Source organism: Pseudochaenichthys georgianus, chromosome 5 (assembly GCF_902827115.2).
Source record: "Pseudochaenichthys georgianus chromosome 5, fPseGeo1.2, whole genome shotgun sequence".
NCBI lineage: Eukaryota > Metazoa > Chordata > Actinopteri > Perciformes > Channichthyidae > Pseudochaenichthys > Pseudochaenichthys georgianus.
In genome coordinates this window covers 43,515,325-43,532,969 of record NC_047507.1, presented here as the reverse complement: position 1 = coordinate 43,532,969, position 17,645 = coordinate 43,515,325, and the positions used below count along the sequence as shown (strand labels likewise).

General features: G+C 42.1%; 1 protein-coding gene across 1 annotated transcript; it reads right to left on the bottom strand.

Moving 5' to 3' along the window:
* Nucleotides 1-6,744: 6,744 nt before the first annotated feature.
* Nucleotides 6,745-10,123, bottom strand: pdrg1 (p53 and DNA-damage regulated 1). The gene is made up of 5 exons (XM_034083330.2): nucleotides 9,954-10,123; nucleotides 9,303-9,372; nucleotides 9,124-9,198; nucleotides 8,921-9,001; nucleotides 6,745-7,100 (listed from the first exon to the last, which is right to left on the bottom strand). Exons 1-5 carry the CDS (start codon nucleotides 10,035-10,037, stop codon nucleotides 7,018-7,020), a joined length of 393 nt encoding a protein of 130 aa, XP_033939221.1. The 5' UTR covers nucleotides 10,038-10,123; the 3' UTR covers nucleotides 6,745-7,017.
* Between the last annotated feature and the right edge of the window lie 7,522 nt (nucleotides 10,124-17,645).

Genomic DNA, 17,645 nt, shown 5'->3' with positions numbered 1-17,645 from the left:
GCAAAATGGCAGTTACGGCCCGTCTATACTACAGCGTCGAAAGCTCCAATCTGCCCATTCACTTTCAATGGAGTGACGTCACGTAGCCACGCTTTTTCGCCGAACTGAATTGTGGGTAGCAGAGCGGTCCGTCTCAGGCGTCTCAGGCGACAGAAGTTGAACAATGTTCAACTTCTGTCGCCTGAGACGCCGGAGTAGCAAGCGCCAGCCAATCAAATCCCGTTTCCCAAAATCTGACAGCTCAAGCCGTAGCCAATCAAACCGCGTCTAAGCTGGGAGAGATATCCCGCCGTTCATTTCTATATTTCAAAAAAAGTCGGAGGAGGTTTTGTATGACCAGACCCTCTTCACCTACCGGGATACAAACCGGAGGAGCCAGGCATGGAGGGAGGTGGCAGAGACAGTGGGTGAAACTGGTAGGTTTTCGCCTGTTTGGGGAGTTTATATATATATTGCTCGCATAAAATCCCCGGGGGTTTTGCTTTGTATGTCGGGGGCGGGAGATTCATGTGATTGGTTGTTGGTCGTGTTGCTTGAATAAAATCCCCAAGCTCCAGACACGCCCAGCTCCAAGCTATTTTTGAAGCTGTAGTGTGGACGCTCCGTTAAAGGGTTACCTTCTGAAAGTGAGGAAGTATGACCAGCTTTGTCCCATAGGATTATTGTTATGCTGTGTTCGTTATTCTCACGTCCAGGTAAGCAGTTTAAAAAGGAGACTAAATGGAGTCTCTGAGAAGGTTCAAATTGGTACTTTAATTAATAAAAAGCGTGGTAATGTCACAAACAGAATATAGTCCGAACAGAAATACAGCTGTGATTTCTGGCTCTGGTCGTGAAGAGAGAGACCGTCCCCTCAGGTCGTGCTGTTTATATATCCTCTGCTGGCTCCTCCCTGCAGACCAGCTCACCACATTTCAATATCCGTTGTTATGCATATCAGAGGATAAAGACATTGTACATTCAATATATATCTAAACACGCCATTTCTCTTTCTTAACTCTTTCATGACTTTTCATTTAACACATTCTAAACGCTGTAATCAATACTCCTAAAAATACAGGAAATACTTCACAGCAGTTTGGTTTCCGGTCAGTCTGAATGTTGTCACATGCTAACCACATCTGTAATTTAAACAATAACGTAATCAAATAAACTGTACCTTATCCAACAATAATAATATCTCGACGTCTATAGTTGTAGTGTTGAAATCAGTAGGTCTCGCTGTGCAACATCATATCATATCGGTGCTAAATTCACCTCTATAGTAAATGGTATATTAGCCTCATGCTAACCGGAGATGAAGGATTTTCAGAATAAAAGCTTAACACCTGGTTGTGTACAAGAACTTCTGGTTTTTCAGTATAAAACAGTAATTAAACTGACTGTGTGTTTAAGGTGCACTATGCTCTCAAAACATTGATTTTAATTTCTAACATTATACAGGCCAGTCCATTGCTGCTTGTTTAAGGAGTTAACTATTTCCAATATTAAAGTCACTTAAATTGTATTCTATTCACCTATAGACAAACAACACAACACTCCGTGATGGAGCACGCCCAGAGCTCAACAAATTGGACTCGGACACCTTCCAGTGTCCATTTTGTGAAAGGACCGGGTCACACCCTGGTCTGATGGCTCATTTGCAGAGCCACCAGAGGTCACTTGTGAAATATGGAGGTAAGTAAATCTATAATTCTATATGATCATTGTATACTTCATCACATTACATGTTACTTGTTAGATGTGTTTAATGCCTCACTCATTACATGTGTTATTTCTGTGCCTCAGGACATCCTTGGTGTAAATTAATTTTGAATTAGAAATTGAACATTAAAAATTAGAGTTATATTCAGGTTATGAATTGTTAATAATGCTCGAATAGTATCCTTATTTAGGGTAGGCACAATATGAGCATAATCACACATTCAATCTGCAAAAATTCAGTTTATAGGCAAAAATATTACTGTTGGTGACATGATTATTTATTGCTCTCGCACAAACACCTTGTTTCAAATAGCATATTTACAAGAAATTCATTTTGGTTTGTTTCTAGAATCCTCTAAACCACTTTCTGTCTCTCTTTTAGGTTGTAATGTTTATAAATGCCATCTCAAATGTGTGGCCAGCAGCACTGTGGCTTTTGCCCAACAATCATTGGGAGAAAGGAGATGTTCTTTAGTCACTTTAAAAACTGCTGCACCGAACATCCAACTACGTTGGCGGCGTCCCCAGCAACCACAACGACTCCTCCAGTGATGGCCCCGACGGCCGCTCCAGTGATGGCCCCAACGGCCGCTACAGTGGTAGCTCAGACGGCCGCTCCAGTGATGGCCCCGACGGCCGCTCCAGTGATGGCCCCAACGGCCGCTACAGTGGTAGCTCAGACGGCCGCTCCAGTGATGGCCCCGGCGGCCGCTCCAGTGATAGCTCTGGCTGCTGCAGCAACATGGCACAATATTTCCACAGCCCCCAAAATTGATGTCAAAGCGCTAAACCACAACATGTTGTTTTTGTAGCCTACAACTAAAAAGGAAAAACCTACAAATGCACATACAAAGCCACCACTCATCCAAAACATCGGACATCACAGCAAATCGCCACCTAAAATCACAGAGCATAGATAAAAAAGGGGACTTTTTTGCAGTTTCCAGGACCTTTAAGGGTCCTGTGCCGTGTATTCATGTCCAAAAATCTAACTTTGGTATCACCTGTCAGTTGGAAACGTGCAACAGGGCATATGACTATGCACGGAGAAGTGGGCTAGTCGGGTTTGACTGCGTCCTTGACGTACAGCCCTCTGGCCACCAATTCACCTATTGTTCACGATGAAGGGATTCTCACAGACATGGTAGTGGGTTACTACTCCTAAAACACATACTACATAGAACTTATGGTACATGCAACATTTGTTTTGTGTGGTACTGTGTCATTCTGAATCGAGCCTGGATCATTTTTGGAGGAGTTAAACCGTGCATGTCAACATAATGGTTGACTGTCTGATGCCCCTGGACACTGACGAGGACCACTCCTAAAGAGTCGGTTAGTGAATAGACACATTAAAGTGTACAACCCCTGATGCAAGTGATTTTATAATATTATGACTATTATGACTTCTTTATACCATCTTGTCTTATCAGTGAGATGGAACTTTGTTCTCATTACCTCACCAAGAACATGAGTGAGGAAGCGCACCAAAGGCTGAAGGACTTCAGTGAAAGATTCTGAGGAGTTTTTAAATAGGCTTTAAACTCCTGCAGGTCAATATTTTTTTAAGTTGACCAGCTCTGATTTCCCACATGATGTTCTGTTCAATAAATGTTCATTGAGGAAAACGGTATCAGTGTCTTATTTTATATACATCACAGTGAATGCTGAACTTGCCGGACCATATACTGTAGTTGAAAGTACACGATGAAACACTGGCTTGCTTGTATCAAATCAATACAATTCCCACATGCCCTACCCCGGAACCTGCGGTCTTCAGACTCTGGCCCCCCGCACCAACCTGCGATCCTTCAGTATGGCAGCCCCCACTCTCTGGAACGCTCTCCCTGCGGAGATCTGCAACATCCCCACGCTTGACGCCTTCAAAAGGGCCCTCAAGTCCCATCTGTCTGCCAAGGCCTTTGGCCCCAAATCTATTTGTTATGTTTGTTTCTACTCCTGTTCTTCTTTTTAAAGCGACCTTGGGTCTCACGAAAGGCCAGGGCCGTATTCACCATATACATTGGGGGGGACACATCCCCCCCAATATTCAGATACACTCAAAATGTCCCCCCCAATAAATAGCACAAAAAAAAATATTCATTTTAATTTTTTGATTTTTTAATTAAAATAAAATTATAGCTATTAGCTATTCTATGACTTCTTTATTTTGGTTTTTTGTATACTTGAAAATCTATATTTTCTGTTATTGTGAACTTCACCAAAATGATATTTCTTTTCATATGTAAATTGGTTCCTTATGTTGTACCCGCGGGTGTATTTCGCTGTTGCACGTCTGAGTCCACCTTCAGTTAGCTTGATTCTCCAAGCAGGTCAGTCATGTTTTAATTTGCCCTCCATCAGTTCTGGTATCTTTTCTAATTAGCCCTAAAGTAATCTATATTATTTTATTTCGTAATGGTAATGTTAATGAACCCTCCGGTTTAGCTTATTTGTGTAAGTAACTTGTAGTTCTGATGTTAAAACCGAACTTTTCAGGAATAGTAGCTAACTAGCTGTGGGCTAGCTGGTTTCAGTTGTTAGCCAGGGTTTGGCGGGCTAGTGTCAGTATATAATATAGATATCAATATAGATGTTGTTAAAGTAAATTCAGATTGAACATAGTAAAAAAAATGTAAATGATAGTGTCCGTGCAAAAAATAAACCATTACTTATTGTGAAAACCACCCTTGAATGATGGGATAGTAGACTAAAAGCTTTAGGAATCCAAACTATAACATATAATAAGTACCCTGTATCAAGATTGATGCAAAACAAGTATTTCCAAGGCACACCTTTATATGATCATTATAGTTATACAAAATAAAAGAATAACAGGTATGAAATCATTCCAACTCATACTACAGTTTAAAAAGGGAGTGATTTGTAAAATATGCATAAAGAAAAAGTAAATCTGTTCAGTTCTGTTTCACATGGGTGTTGTTGAGATGTATCCATAGATTTAGTCCCTAATGTTGCTCTCAAAGTGCACCAGATTGATGGTTTTAACTTCAACATTTAAAAACAAATCTTCCCGGGGGAGCATGCCCCCAGACCCCCCTAGAGGAGGTTAGGTCCCCCTCCCGCCCACACCCCCCGTCAAATTGTCCCACCCACATTGAGGATGCTTCCTACAACCATGCTTGAGACACAGTTTTATGACTATTGTTGTGTTTTGCCCCCACGGGCAGGGGCATGGGGTTTAACAGGTTTTAAAGTATCCAATGTGTTTGTGATTTTTTATGTATTTTCCTTTAGAATGGCAGGAAATTAGTATTCAAATTTTTATTGAATTTTTGGTCCCCCCCAATGTTGACTCCATGAATACGGCCCTGCGAAAGGCGCTATATAAATCCAAGTATCCAATTATTATTAATACATCATTGGAACGGTAAGAATCTCAGCTACAACACTGACTAAAGCCTTTCAATCTCCAGTATGCCTACATGACAAGCATTTTTATAATATACAGTAAACATATCTTTGATTTATTGCAAAACTATAAAATAAAATTCACCCCTGCTGTCATTCTGGCTTTCACTGTTCAAATGAGATGTCAACCATCAAAATGGGATAAGGGGTTCTCAAACTGAAAGGTTATTCATTAATTTGCCTACTAGTTGCTTAAAATGCTATAATAACATTTGCAATTCGTTTCTAATCTGCCATACGGTCTCTCAGCCACCGTAGTGTCGTGTCAGGTGGGCGTGTCGTGTACCGTCGTGTACTGTCCGCGGCCGCAGCTAGACTCTTCTCCCAGATTTTGGAAATTGGTCCGTGCGCAAAGCATTGTGGGGATTTTAATTCCGGAGGATACACATGTGCAGCCTCGAAATTTCTCGCTACGAAGTACGCCGGCCTCGGTAGAATTCCAAGTATGCTGGACATTGGAACAGTACTTCGGCGGGACTCGATGACGTAGCATCCTTGAAATAGTGGCTCTGGAGGAGCCTTCCTCGACAATGAGAAACACCCACTGAACACTACAAGGCTGTGGGGGGCCTCTGAATCCAGTACTGTGCTGCCATCTTGTGGCCACGGAACCACACAATGCTGTCACTCAAACCAATGGAGGACAGTCTCCTGTCCGCCACAGAGCAACATGCATGTTGGCAGGGAACCTAAAGTGTACTATGCCTGAAGTTTCATCTTCACAGCTTCGGTTTCAGGTTATGGTGTTGGAATAACTTGAAATAGGTCAAATTGCACAGAAACATGAGCAGTCAGTGAGACAGGTAAGGCAAACAGCTTCAACAAACTGAGTTGAGAGACACAAAGCATATTTTACAGGTTGCCTCTAAGTGTACTATGTGTATTTTAACATGTGAAATGTGTAGTAGGAGAAACTGCTGAAATGTTGACAGAATTCCAAATGTGAAACAATAATTCAGATTTTATTTAATGTACTTTTAAAGTTGTAGATCATATGGAAACAGTGTGTGAACTCTAGTTAACAGTGTGTGTGTGGTTTATTTCCTTTACATCATGTGTGGCATCATCTTTGGATTTGTGCATGTTCGTGAAGAATACAATGTTATCATAGGTGACTTGAGTGATGGAACGAGAACACGAGGTTCAAATGTTTTCCTTAAACATATGGCTGGAAATTATATGTTAAAGGTGGGGAAGGTAAGTTTGAGAAACCGGCTCGAGATACACTTGTTATATTCCATGGAATGCTCTTAACATCCCGATAGCAATGAATATCTGAAGTGCTTTGACAACAAATACGCTGTGGCGCTGTAAAAAGCACGACCAATCATCTGAGCCGGCCCAGCTAAAGTAACTGGAGTACCTGCCTGTCAGCCTTCCATCTGTGCACACACTGATCTCGTGCCCTCATTGGTCATGTGCGCGTTCGTGTGTGTTGGAGGAGGGGCTCTGTCAGGAAGTGGCACATTTGTTGCGGCTGTGTATTTTCAAATTCTAGAGCACTCGAGCCGGTTTCTCCAAAAGTACCTACCCCACCTTTAAGTGACAATTTGAAACAACACTATCTGCTCTACAGCACCAGGTACTACTGCACAGTCACACCCAATATAAAAGCTCTGTCAATTTAATCACAGCAGACAACACAACACCACTTTGTGTTCACACACAATGTTCTTCCAGCACTCAGCTGAGCCCAAGGCTGATTTTCCACAAGTGAGAGGAAAGGGGAAATACCTAAACATACTGCTTTTGTAGGGTTTAGACCGCAACACAATATTTGAAAATGAAAATGTCAGGCAGCTGATAAGGGTAACATATGGGTTGTCAATCATCCAGGAGGCTTCTGTTCCAACAAATGTCCAGTCGTAAGGAGATTTAAAGTCATCTCTTGAAGAGGCTGTTAATAGCTTTGATTTCCTCAGTGGACAGAGGAGAAAGACTGTAGCCCCGCAGCTCAGGTTTCCCTGCAAACAAACAAAAGACACACATCATGAATCATACATCATCCAACACATCGTATTTCTCAGCCTGAGAAATACGCGGAGCCGCAGCTGAGAAAAGATAAGTCTGTGTGTGTGTGTGTGTGTGTGTGTGTGTGTGTGTGTGTGTGTGTGTGTGTGTGTGTGTGTGTGTGTGTGTGTGTGTGTGTGTGTGTGTGTGTGTGTGGAGCTCCACAGATTGGTCCATTTGGACCTGGGCATGGTTACGGCATTGGCTCACTTTATGCTGCGTTTCCATTACGGCCCGTCTACACTACAGGCATCGAAAAATGCTTTCAACGCTTCACCCATTCACTTGAATGGGGTGACGTAGAAGATTTTGAATCTTCGCCGAACTGCATTGTGGGGAGCGGAGCATGGCTTTGCAAGCATCACGAGCATCAAAAGTTGAGCAATGTTCAACTTTTGATGCTCCCGATGCTTTCGAAGCTGGCATCAGCCAATCAAAACCCGGTTATGCATTTGTATTTTTTGCACACCGGGACAGATTTGCACTCTGAATCTCGTTAAACTCTGTGTATAATGACAATAAAAGGCTTTAACTTAACTACAAGCGCTAGCCAATCAAACCGCGTGCAAGCTGGGAGAGCCAGTTCATTTCCTCATATTCCAAACGAGACATTACGGTAGCAAATCACACGGTTCTTTCCGACCAGAACTATTTACCGGGATACAAACCGGAGGAACCAGGCATGGAGGGAGGTGGCAGAGACAGTGGGGGAAACTGGTAGGTTTTCGCCTGTTTGGGGAGTTTATATCCAGTGTACTTCGTTTAACATTGCTATTGCTTTGTATGTCGGGGGCGGGAGATTCATGTGATTGGTTGTTGGTCGCAAAAAATCGCCAAGCTTCAGACACGCCCAGCTTCAAGATTTGTTGATGCCTGTAGTGTAGACGGGCCGTTACAGTTTAGGAACTGGGGCAGTAACTATAGTAACGCAGTGTAGGCGGAGCCTTGAAGTCATCTTCAATGCGAACCACAAAACCAACACAGCCGTTAGCTGTTAGCCCTCAGAGTTCACAGCTCCTCATATCTGTTCAGAAACTAGACACAAGTTAAACAAGTACAAACCACAGACTGTCTGTGTCATGGCGAATACAGTCGCTGCTTTATTTATGTCTGTATAGGCCGTTGTGAGTGTGGACGGTCGGAGCATATGTAACGTTAGCTTAGCCGAGCTCCATTTAGAAAACACGCATTTTAAAAGGTGTTTCTCTGCCGTCTGTCTGCAGACTTGTCAAAGCATTAATTCATGGTTTTTACTAACCGGTATCAGTGTGTTGTTACTTCGGCATCATTTTGAAACGTGTATTACAATTAAATCACGGTCAAATATGTTCTTTTTGTTGTAGTAAGCCAGCGATTCTCTCTCTAGTTTAGCATACTCAGCCCGGCTCAGCCTGGTTGTTGGCCCGGAAAGAACAGAAAAACTGTGAAATAGTACCCGCTAGCCGGAACTACGCCTAGTGGAAACGCAACCAAAAACGGGCCGGGCACGGCACGCTTAAAGCGAGCTCCGCGCTGTGGTGGAAATGCGCCATAAGTGAGGACTGGAGCAGCGGCGTTCTGAATCAGCTGCAGCTTTCTAATGGATGTTGTAGTGAGACCTGTGAAGACACCATTGGAGTAGTCCAGTCTACTGAAGATAAAAGCAAGGACAAGTTTTTCCAAATCCTACTGTGACATTAGTCTTTTAATCCTAGATATGTTCTTAAGTATCCTCTCAGCATTAAGTGAGAAAGTGTATTCTGTCAGAGTCCCAGGGCCAGAGGGGGGCAGGTACCTTGCAGCTCATTCAGACGGTTGACTTTAGCCTTCAGTCCTTTACGAAGCTCATTTATCTCCTTGTCCAGCTGCTCTTGGTCTACAGGTGACAAACAGGTGAAGTTATGTATCCACAATATGTGCACCGCAGATATATTTATATTCAAATACATAATATTCAGTATCTGGTCAATTTTGATTTCCAAAGTCCCTTTTTCTTACCTTTCTGAATCATCTCTCTAGTCTTCAGTTTGGGAAGTTTGATGAACATGTTTCCGAAGCAAACCTTCACTTTCTCTGCAATGACATCAGTTTTGATTCAACATCGATACTCATATCCACAGTGAGTGTTTGTATACGACCTCCCTAACATCATGAATGTTTGAGCCCAGATGTCTCACCCGTGTCCTCTGTCCTCAGCGCGCTCAGAGCCTCTCTGTTCCTGTTCCTCCTGCTGTCCAGCTCCACCACCTGTAACATCAAGTTAGAAACTTCCTCTGGTCATGTGGAGCTTAATAGTTACACACACATTTAGTGTAAAATAAACCTTTAACAGTGAAACTGCTGTAATATTGCCATGGGTCTAGCGATGCCAATATTGCTGTATGGTCCGTGCTGTATGGTCCGTGCTCCCTGCCTGCTGATTATCACATCAAGTGCTCCCTAAACCAGCTTTGATGATAATACTGTTCTACTTTTACTTGAGTAACATTTTTAATGCAGGACTTTCACTGTACTGAGTCTTCCTACACTCTGGTACTTCTACTTTTACTCAAGTACAAGATCTGAGTACTTTCTCCACCTCTGGATTTATGAACTGCGGTGGACTATTTATAAGAGACAGTTCCTATAAAATGCAGTCAAATCAAGTGTCAAGCCGAATTGAAGCTTCCAAGTAAAGTAATTTCTCCACCTGTTCCATGTTCTCCATCTAACCTGTGATCTGTGATCGGACCCAGGCAGGATAACACCGTACATGTGGCTGAAGAAAAGCGCCCTGTGGACCACAGACAGGGCTAACATCCGGGTCCTGCGTGTCTGCTCTCAGTTACCTGCTGCTTGGTGCTGAGCACCTCCTCCGCGGCCTCCTCCACCTCCGTCAGGTGCTCCAACACTCGCTGCGACACGGCGTCCATGCTAGCTGCTGCTCTTCTTCTTCATCTTGTTGTTCTTGTTCTTGTTCTTGTTCTTCTTCTTCTTCTTCTTCCGACGGCTTTATTGCGGGTGGCTACTAGCGTTTATAGGCATTACCGCCACCTACTGTATTGGCGTGTGGACCAGAATTATCTACCCAAAAAATGAAATAGATAAAAGAAAGAAAATAAAATGTTAAATCCTCTTAGATAATATAAAGTATATCTATTGTAGTGTTGGTTGTTCCACCCCAAGCTTCCTGATTTCGGTCTTTAGAGTTTGTCTTTCTTGTCTTTTCACAGAAGGACATTTATGCGCAAGGGTGTAACTTTGGTTTGAGAAGTGGGGGGGACACAAAACAGGGGGTCCTCCACAATGAAACATGTTCTCGATTTAATTCAATTTCCTGCCTTTCTACAAATATATTATGGACTATAGTGTTAAGAAGATGAGTGTGCCGATTTATAGAATATAATTAAGGAAGGAATGAAACCCTCTTTAATGGTCACACATGCAGAGCACACAGCACACAGTGACATTTGTTCTCTGCTTTTAACGGATCTAGTATCCTATCCATGTGAACCTGTTTTATTTTTTGGTGGACCTCACACCCCCGGGAAGATTTCTTTCTTTAAATTGAAGTTGAATGCATCAACCTGGTGCACTTTGAGGGCAAAATGAAGAGATGTATGGACACAGCTCTCAACACTCATATCAAACAGAACTGTATATATGTAAATAATCTAAAAACCATTATAATATGCTCACAACTCATAACACATATTTTATAAACTCCTCTCTCCTCTCTGTATTTTACCTAGTCTGCATTCTTTATTTTTATTTATGCATATTTGACTAATCACTCCCCTTTTAAACTGTGTTTTTTATTTGTTACTGACCTATATTGGAAGGATTTCTTAAATTATTTTGTACAACTAATACAATCTGATCTCACCAGAATGCGTGACTCCACCACGACTTCTTAACACCACAATGCGTGGTGGAGTTACGAACTTTGTTACATTTACGTGTCGGCACCACGCAAACAACCCCAATGTAAAGTGAATGAGGCTCCTTTGTCGTGGTGCACACATGCATTTCTACAACGTCCCGCAGTGATCTTTTATTCTATAAAACGTTTTTTTAAATCTACTTTATAGCTTGTAGTAACTCACGGGAGGCTTCTTTTCTTTTATTTGTATTCATAATAATTTTAAAAAATCGTCAGAATGTAAAAATTACATTAGTTACGAATTTGTGTTCTCAAAAAACAGTGCATTGTGGGTAATGCAACTGTGATTTTTATTAAATTAGTTAGTTTTTAAGGAAGGCCAGAGCTTCAGCTGTGTCAAATAGATTGTTCCCTTTAGTTAACGTTATTTAAAAGATAATGATCATGTCCCCTGTATTGTATTACGAGCGTTCATTCCCATTGGATAACGGAGAATTGTACACCCGGAAGTAAGAATTCTCCTTACTGTCGATTGATTTTACAGTGATATCTGCACTAATCATCGACTAAAAAACACAATTGTCCTTGTTAATTACACAACATTGATTGGTTTGAATTGTGTGCAATGCTTTTGTATTTTCCCCCTTCAATTCGGAGAAACAAAGATTTTTTCTGAGTTTTTGTACGGCAGAAGACACTACTCTACCCAGAATCCTCAGCTATCGTTTGGGACTACACCATGTGCTTAACTTGACAAACCCCGTGATCAGCCCTCAAGCTCTTTGATTGGTTGACCTCCAACTGCATTCCATATGAAAAAGGTTTCGTAAAAGAGAAAATCATACTTTATTCAGCAGTGCTTGCTTTACTCTTTGATAGTCATCACATGAATGCATTGTAATAAATGGTTTGGCTGCATTAAATATTACACATCTGTCGTAGTTCTTTATTTATCTACAGAGATCGGGCATCAGAATAGACCGGAAACTATTCTTTTACCGTTCTGTTTTAATTTCACAATAAATTAGTAGTCATATTTTGTTTTGATATTATTGTTTTTTATTAACTACTAGACGACTGGGTCATGTTAAGACCATCTTTTTTTGGTTGCTATGGGTTTTTTCCATCGCTTTTGTGTTACAAATATCAAAACAATAACAAAATAATATTCGTCATAAACTAAACCGGAAACAGCAGTATATTTTATTTTGTTAACACTGTAAACTTGACAGCTTTTTGCTTTTAACCCAAACCACCTACTGGTTAAAGCACGTTATTGCACGTTTAGAGTAATTGCAATGCAGGAAGATTGTGTTGCTTTTTAACGACTGTTTAAAATGCCTTTTTCTTAATGTCTTTCATTTTTGTAAAGCACTTTTGAATGTGTTATATTTTATGAAAACATTTAAATATTAAGAGTACATACAAAATAGTGGGAAAGTAGAAGGTCAATGATATAAATATAGAATAGAAAATATCAAGAAGATACTCAAATGATATCTAGAGTAAAACAGTTTAGTGCCTGATAGGAGGATGTGCTAACTAATAAGGCTTTATTTAAACATTAAAGAATACTTTAGGTTAAGGTCTTCTTTTAAATAGGAAAAAAGCTTTGGGGGTATCTAAATATTAAGCCTGACAAAGTCTAAATTGCATGGTTTGTTTTGGAACTTGACAATCAACTTTCCTGCAATGTTAACTATGTTGAAGTACTTATTTTAACTGATATTATACACATTAATTATAATCTTATGTATGTAGATAGTATAAGAAATGTGCAGAATACGACAGTGTAATGGTGGAAGTATACACACATATTGATAGATGTCTTGTAATGCACTGTTGAGGAACCTGTGACTCAAGTTTTTCATTCATTACATAACTACACTGTTGTGTATATGATATGTCAATAAACCTTAGAACATCTTGAAATCTTGAAAGGGATGTGCAAAATAGCAATTATATACAGTCTTTAATGAACTATTAGAGAATAACGAGTAATGAATATGCTTTAAACGGATCTGCAGATAAATATGTAGTCTTCTCAAGCACCAACTATCAAATATCTTGCCTGATTGTTGGCACTTGACCATCACCTTCACTTCAATATTTCACTCAGGTGTAACTAAAGTCTGATTTAAGGGCTGTTTATATTTCACATCATTAATCCAAATCTGTAAAGTAACTAAAATAAATGTAGTGGAGTAAAAATACCAGGTTAACCTTAAAGAAAGCCCTCAGGATTATAAAAGACCACCATCACCCCAGCCACAAACGGTTCTGTCTGCTGCAGTCTGGCAGGCGGTACCACAGCATTCGGACTAAAACCACCAGACACAGAGACAGCTTCATCCCACAGGCCAGAAGACTATTAAACACCTGAACTTAGAAATAACATTCATCTGGCTGCTACTTAGAAATTATTTATCTAATATATCATATTCCAATCACTTGTAGACTCTTATTGCACTATTTCACTATTTTTTCTGTGTAGGCCTATCTGTTTTATTGCGTAGCACTGTTGGAGGAGCCTGTGACCTAAGAGGGGGGGGGGGGTAGGACACGTTCGATTCCTGTTTTGAATAGTGTGCCGTCGATGGGTTTCATTCCATTTCAAAGTCCTTTTGGACGCTCTGTGTAAACGTCGCGCATCCAATCACAGAGGTTGAGGACTGATCACGGGTTTGTCAAGCTAAGCACATGGTGTAGTCCCAAACGATAGCTGAGGATTCTGGGTAGTGTAGTGTCTCCGGCCATCCTAAAACTCCGAAAAAACATTTGTTTCTCCGAATCGAAAGGGAAAAATACAAAAGCATTGCACACAATTCAAACCAATCAATGTTGTGTAATTAACAAGGATAATCTGGTGTGTTTGAGTTGATGAGTAGTTCAGATATCACTGTATAATCAATCGACAGAAAGGAGAATTCGTACTTCCGGGTGTACACTTCTCCGTTATCCAATGGGAATGAACGCTCGTAATACAATACAGGGGACATGATCATTATCTTTTAAATAACGTTAACTAAAGGGAACAATCTATTTGACACAGCTGAAGCTCTGGCCTTCCTTAAAAACTAACTAATTTAATAAAAATCACAGTTGCATTACACACAATGCACTGTTTTTTGAGAACACAAATTCGTAACTAATGTAATTTTTACATTCTGACGATTTTTTTTAATTATTATGAATACAAATAAAATAAAAGAAGCCTCCCGTGAGTTACTACAAGATATAAAAAACCGTTTTATAGAATAAAAGCTCACTGCGGGACGTTGTAGAAATGCGTGTGTGCACCACGACAAAGGAGCCTCATTCACTTTACATTGGGGTTGTTTGCTGGTGCCGACACGTAAATGTAACAAAGTTCGTGACTCCACCACGCATTGTGGTGTAAAGGAGTCGTGGTGGAGTCACGCATTCTGGTGAGATCAGGTTGAACTAATATTACATAGGCCTAGATGGAAATATTTGTTTACATAGATGACCAAACCGTTGGAGACCCACTGAGATGACTTAGACTATAGTTTACAATCTAATCACTCAGAGTCCTTTACCTGACTGAGCTGACATTATCTCTCTCAGTCACACAGGAGAGAGCTCTTCCTCTCCTTATTGTTGAAAAAGCTTATAATCTCCGTTAGCTCCGAGCTAGCACCAGATGCTAACAACAACCCCCGTGTGTGTGTGTGTGTGTCTCTCTCTCTCTCTCTCTCTGGTCAGCTAAACCAGCATAACCCAGCATGGATGTCATGCTGGTTTTAGCTGGTGTTAGGGTGGTTTAGTTGGTTTACCAGGCTGGACAAGCTGGCCAGGCTGTTCTTGCTGGTTCAAGAGCAGCCTGGTCAGCTAAACCAGCATAGCCCAGCATGGATTTCATGCTGGTTTTAGCTCGTGTTAGGCTGGTGTTAGGGTGGTTTAGTTGGTTTACCAGGCTGTTCTTGCTGGTTCAAGACCAGCCTGGTCAGCTAAACCAGCATAGCCCAGCATGGATGTCATGCTGGTCTATGCTGGTGAAACTGAAACAGACACAGACAGACAGACAGAGAGGGCGGAACACGGGAGAACGGCGAGACGGCAGTGGTTGAAACAAAGCAGTATTGTTTTGACTGGCACTAACGGTCGAGGAGTGAAGATCAGTTGAACGTTTCTGTGACTCTGCCCAGCGGCTGCTGGCAGAGGCACCGCTCTGACAGCTCTGACAGCTCTGTCTACTGGGAAACACGCTTAAAGTCCTTCTGGAGGTAAGCAACACTACACAATTTCACCAAGTCTGAGAGTAAAAGATTTCTCGAAGGTTCGGTTTGCTTTCTTACAACGTTACGTTAATGTTAACGTAACCTTATGTTTGCTAGGAGGCTAGCTGTCTTAGCTAACAACAGTTAGCAGCTAACGTTTTCTGCAGTTTGTGTTTCCCCTGAAAAACGTGATGTAGTTTTTTAAGGGTAAGTTAACTTACATTCATTCAATGTTTACATTTAATATTATAAATAATATATGCATATCTGAAGACAATATACATACAGTATGCAAGAGAATAATTGATGTATGTGTGGGAGATAAAGTATAGTGGAAACGGAAGGAGTATAGTTGAAATGGAAGGTAGGTCATTATCGCGCTGTGATTGGCTCAGAAGGTCGAGCGGGGCGGGCTCATGTTAAAAAATTCGGATTCAAATCAACAAGATGAAGGGAGATGAATCCGTGTATCTTTGGACCATTTGTTTTTCTTTATTAAAAAAGTAAACGGAAGAGCGTCTGAGAGGCGTTTTTGCTTTTTGTTTTTTACCTTACTAAATAATCTAATAGTCATTGGAGCGAGGTGCGGGGCGAAACTCATGGAGCCCAGAAACCTTACACCTACAGTATAGGTGTAAGGTTTGAGCCCAGAAAATGAATGTTATTAAGGTCTGTAAATATAATAAGCCTATGTCTAAAATGGACAACATTGTTAGGAGATTTAAACTATACAGCGATTCTGCACTGCGGTCACCTCAGCCGTCTCTCACGTTTGTTTTTTCAAATCAGCAGCTCTTTATGTATGTCCTCTAAAAGCCAAGTTACAAGTGGCCTGAGTGATTGTATCGTTGACAATATGCTCAAGTACCTGTCTCCAGTAATTAGCAGCATTCCTTGCATTCCTCTCCATGTTTGCATCCATTCTCCCGGAACATGCTGTCGTATACGCCGATCCAGAGCATCCCAAACATGCTCAATGGGTGACATGTCCGGTGAGTATGCTGGCCATGCAAGAACTGGGATGTTTTCAGCCTCCAGGAATTGTGTACAGATCCTTGCAACATGAGGCCGTGCATTATCATGCTGCAACATGAGGTGATGGTCGTGGATGAATGGCACAACAATGGGCCTCAGGATCTCGTCACGGTATCTCTGTGCATTCACAATGCCATCAATAAAATGCACCTGTGTTCGTCGTCCATAACATACGCCTGCCCATACCATAACCCCACCACCACCATGGGCCACTCGATTCACAACATTGACATCAGAAAACCGCTCACCCACACGACGCCACACACGCTGTCTGCCATCTGCCCTGAGCAGTGAAAACCGGGACTCATCCGTGAAGAGAACACCTCTCCAACGTGCCAGACGCCATCGAATGTGAGCATTTGCCCACTCAAGTCGGTTACGACGACGCACTGGAGTCAGGTGGAGACCCCGATGAGGACGACGAGCATGCAGATGAGCTTCCCTGAGACGGTTTCTGACAGTTTGTGTAGAAATTCTTTGGTTATGCAAACCCATTGTTGCAGCAGCTGTCCGAGTGGCTGGTCTCAGACGATCTTGGAGGTGAACATGCTGGATGTGGAGGTCCTGGGCTGGTGTGGTTACACGTGGTCTGCGGTTGTGAGGCCGGGTTGGATGTACTGCCAAATTCTCTGAAACGCCTTTGGAGACGGCTTATGGTAGAGAAATGAACATTCAATTCACGGGCAACAGCTCTGGTGGACATTCCTGCTGTCAGCATGCCAATTGCACGCTCCCTCAAAACTTGCGACATCTGTGGCATTGTGCTGTGTGATAAAACTGCACGTTTCAGAGTGGCCTTTTATTGTGGCCAGCCTAAGGCTGCGGCCCCACGAGGACGAATTTGGTCGTTTGCGTTACTGTTTAGTGTCATATAGACCGTTCGGCCACACGAGGACGACCGAATACGGCACTAAACGACTGAGGAAACGACAACGGGTCCCAAGGTGGATAGAAATGCATACGCCACTCTCTGGGGGGTCAAACGGCTCCGTGTGTGCGCCCTATACGGACATTTTCAGATCACTGATAGTGATTGCGCAATAGCCCCGCCTCTCCCCACCTCTTCTGCTCACCTCCGCTTACCCCGCGCCATTGCTGAAGTGTTTCGCCACCAACAACAACAACAATGGCGGATCGCAGAGTTGCTATCGTGCTCCGGACGCTATTGACCATGCTACAGTTGTTTGTGCAACATCTACAGCAATAATGATGAGGCAATAGCCCCGCCTCTCCCCACCTCTGCTGCTCACCCCCACGTCAAAGTAAACTGCACCCTGAATTCAGATTATTTATCTTTCTCTCGCGAGTGAAGTCTAATCTGACAGGACGGAGACACGCAGCTCTGCTCACCTGCAGCTCCTCCCGCTGCAGCAAAACACACA

What these genes read in the sequence shown, in the direction of transcription:
- pdrg1 (XM_034083330.2), bottom strand. Translation starts at nt 10,037, where the DNA reads ATGGACGCCGTGTCGCAGCGAGTGTTGGAGCACCTGACGGAGGTGGAG. An exon ending in GCTGAGGACAGAGGACACGG is followed by an intron (nt 9,199 to 9,302) that starts GTGAGACATCTG and finishes ATGTCATTGCAG; the next exon opens with AGAAAGTGAAGGTTTGCTTC. An exon ending in TAGAGAGATGATTCAGAAAG is followed by an intron (nt 9,002 to 9,123) that starts GTAAGAAAAAGG and finishes TGTCACCTGTAG; the next exon opens with ACCAAGAGCAGCTGGACAAG.